Source organism: Rousettus aegyptiacus, unplaced genomic scaffold (assembly GCF_014176215.1).
Source record: "Rousettus aegyptiacus isolate mRouAeg1 unplaced genomic scaffold, mRouAeg1.p scaffold_m13_p_3, whole genome shotgun sequence".
In the NCBI taxonomy this organism is placed as follows: domain Eukaryota; kingdom Metazoa; phylum Chordata; class Mammalia; order Chiroptera; family Pteropodidae; genus Rousettus; species Rousettus aegyptiacus.
In genome coordinates this window covers 108,477,629-108,479,595 of record NW_023416306.1, presented here as the reverse complement: position 1 = coordinate 108,479,595, position 1,967 = coordinate 108,477,629, and the positions used below count along the sequence as shown (strand labels likewise).

Genomic DNA, 1,967 nt, shown 5'->3' with positions numbered 1-1,967 from the left:
TACTATTGTGGGATCAACTCTGGGAGAAACAGAAGGTATTAAATGCAGAGACAACTTTGTGGTAGAGAACAACTCCATATGAAAGCCACCAATTTTTTTGTGATCACATTTCAGAGGACCTGAGCAGATCAGGTCAGTTTTATTGCTAAATTAAAGAAAAGATTTCAAAACTTCGATCTCTCTCTAATTTATTACCTAACTATCATAATTTACATTTTCAGGTAGCAATGGATGGAGCAAATCACTCTGTGGTGTCAGAGTTTGTGTTCCTGGGACTCACTGATACCTGGGAGATCCAACTCCTCCTCTTTGCATTCTCCTCCTCACTTTATGTGGCAAGCATGTTGGGAAACTCCCTCATTATGCTCACTGTGATTTCTGACTCTCACTTACATTCTCCCATGTACTTTCTGTTGGCCAACCTTTCCATCACTGACCTGGCAGTTTCTTCTGCCATTTCTCCCAAGATGATTTATGACCTTCTCAGAAAGCATAAAGTCATCTCTTTTAGTGGCTGCATCACTCAAATCTTCTTCACACATGTCATTGGTGGTGTGGAGATGGTGCTACTCATAGCCATGGCCTTTGACAGATACGTTGCCATATGTAAGCCTCTTCACTACCTGAGCATCATGAGCCCAAGGATGTGCATCTTCTTTTTAGTTGCTGCCTGGATGACTGGCTTTATTCACTCCACGGTTCAACTGGCTTTTGTGGTAAACCTGCCTTTCTGTGGCCCTAATGTGTTGGATAGCTTTTACTGTGACCTTCCTGGCTTCATCAAACTTGCCTGCACAGACACTTACCAACTAGAGTTCATGGTAATAGCGAACAGTGGATTCATGTCTGTTGGCATCTTTTTCATACTCATCATTTCCTATATTATCATCATTCTCACTGTTCAGAAACACTCTTCAGTGAGTTCATCCAAGGCTCTGTCCACACTGTCAGCCCACATCACTGTGGTCATCCTGTTCTTTGGTCCTTTTATATTTTTCTATATGTGGCCATCTCCCTCCACACACTTGGATAAGTTTTTGGCCTTCTTTGATGCCGTTCTCACTCCTTTCCTAAATCCTATCATTTACACATTCAGAAACAAAGAAATGAAGGTGGCGATGCGGAGAGTATGCAGACAGCTACTGCATTACTGGAAGATCTCTTGAGTGATGTCTGTATTAGGAAGAGCCTTCGTTGATTACTGATGGCCAAACTCTGAGGAAAGCTTTTGTTTGTTCTACTTTGATTTGATTATATACACTGATATTGAGTCCAATTTGTCTCTGACTCAGGAGGGAGGGGCATTTACTTTTGGAATGAGGGAGTTACATATAAAGTAAAGTGTTTGTAAAGCAAAGATTATAATTTCAAGCCTAAACTCCTAAGGAATAATATTTATACAGAATAATTTTTAGAAACATAGACAATCTCTTTAAAGATCATCAGAACCAAAATAAGTGTCTGCTATCCATCCTAATCCAGTATGACTTCACCTGAAGTGGCTACATTTGCAAACTCTGTATTTCCAAATGGGGTCACATTCACAGGTATTGGGCATTAGGATTCGAACATATTTATTCAGTGGGCACAAATCAACCCATAATAATAGTGTCAAGAACCAGGACAGGTGTGGTATAGCTACCTATTAATCAGAGTGAAAATATATTGAATTAAACGGTTGGCAGTTAACTATATTTTTATAATAATAAAGAATATAAACTCAACATAAGACAGTTATTTTTGTAAGCTAAAATTCAACTAACTCAGATTACACAAAGTTAATGAATAACATATACCGCCTTTGTCAAGATGAGAATAAATATACCAAGACGAATTTGTCATATCATTCTAACAGAGAGAAAACCCAATTTTTGTACTGCTTAAATATAGTGTTTGGTGGGTAAAACATTTCTAAGTGTTTTTTAAAGCCATTGAAATAGAGTTATGCAAATTGGCCGAAATACTAA

The 1,967-nt window shown here is 38.3% G+C and overlaps 1 protein-coding gene across 1 annotated transcript; it reads left to right on the top strand.

The window, feature by feature from the left end:
- Nucleotides 1-227: 227 nt before the first annotated feature.
- Nucleotides 228-1,166, top strand: LOC107517982 (olfactory receptor 4F3/4F16/4F29-like). The gene has a single exon (XM_016159218.2). It carries the CDS (start codon nucleotides 228-230, stop codon nucleotides 1,164-1,166), a length of 939 nt encoding a protein of 312 aa, XP_016014704.2.
- The last annotated feature ends 801 nt before the right edge of the window (nucleotides 1,167-1,967 follow it).

Excerpts from the sequence above, each read along its gene's own strand:
- LOC107517982 (XM_016159218.2), top strand. The coding sequence starts at position 228 with ATGGATGGAGCAAATCACTCTGTGGTGTCAGAGTTTGTGTTCCTGGGA.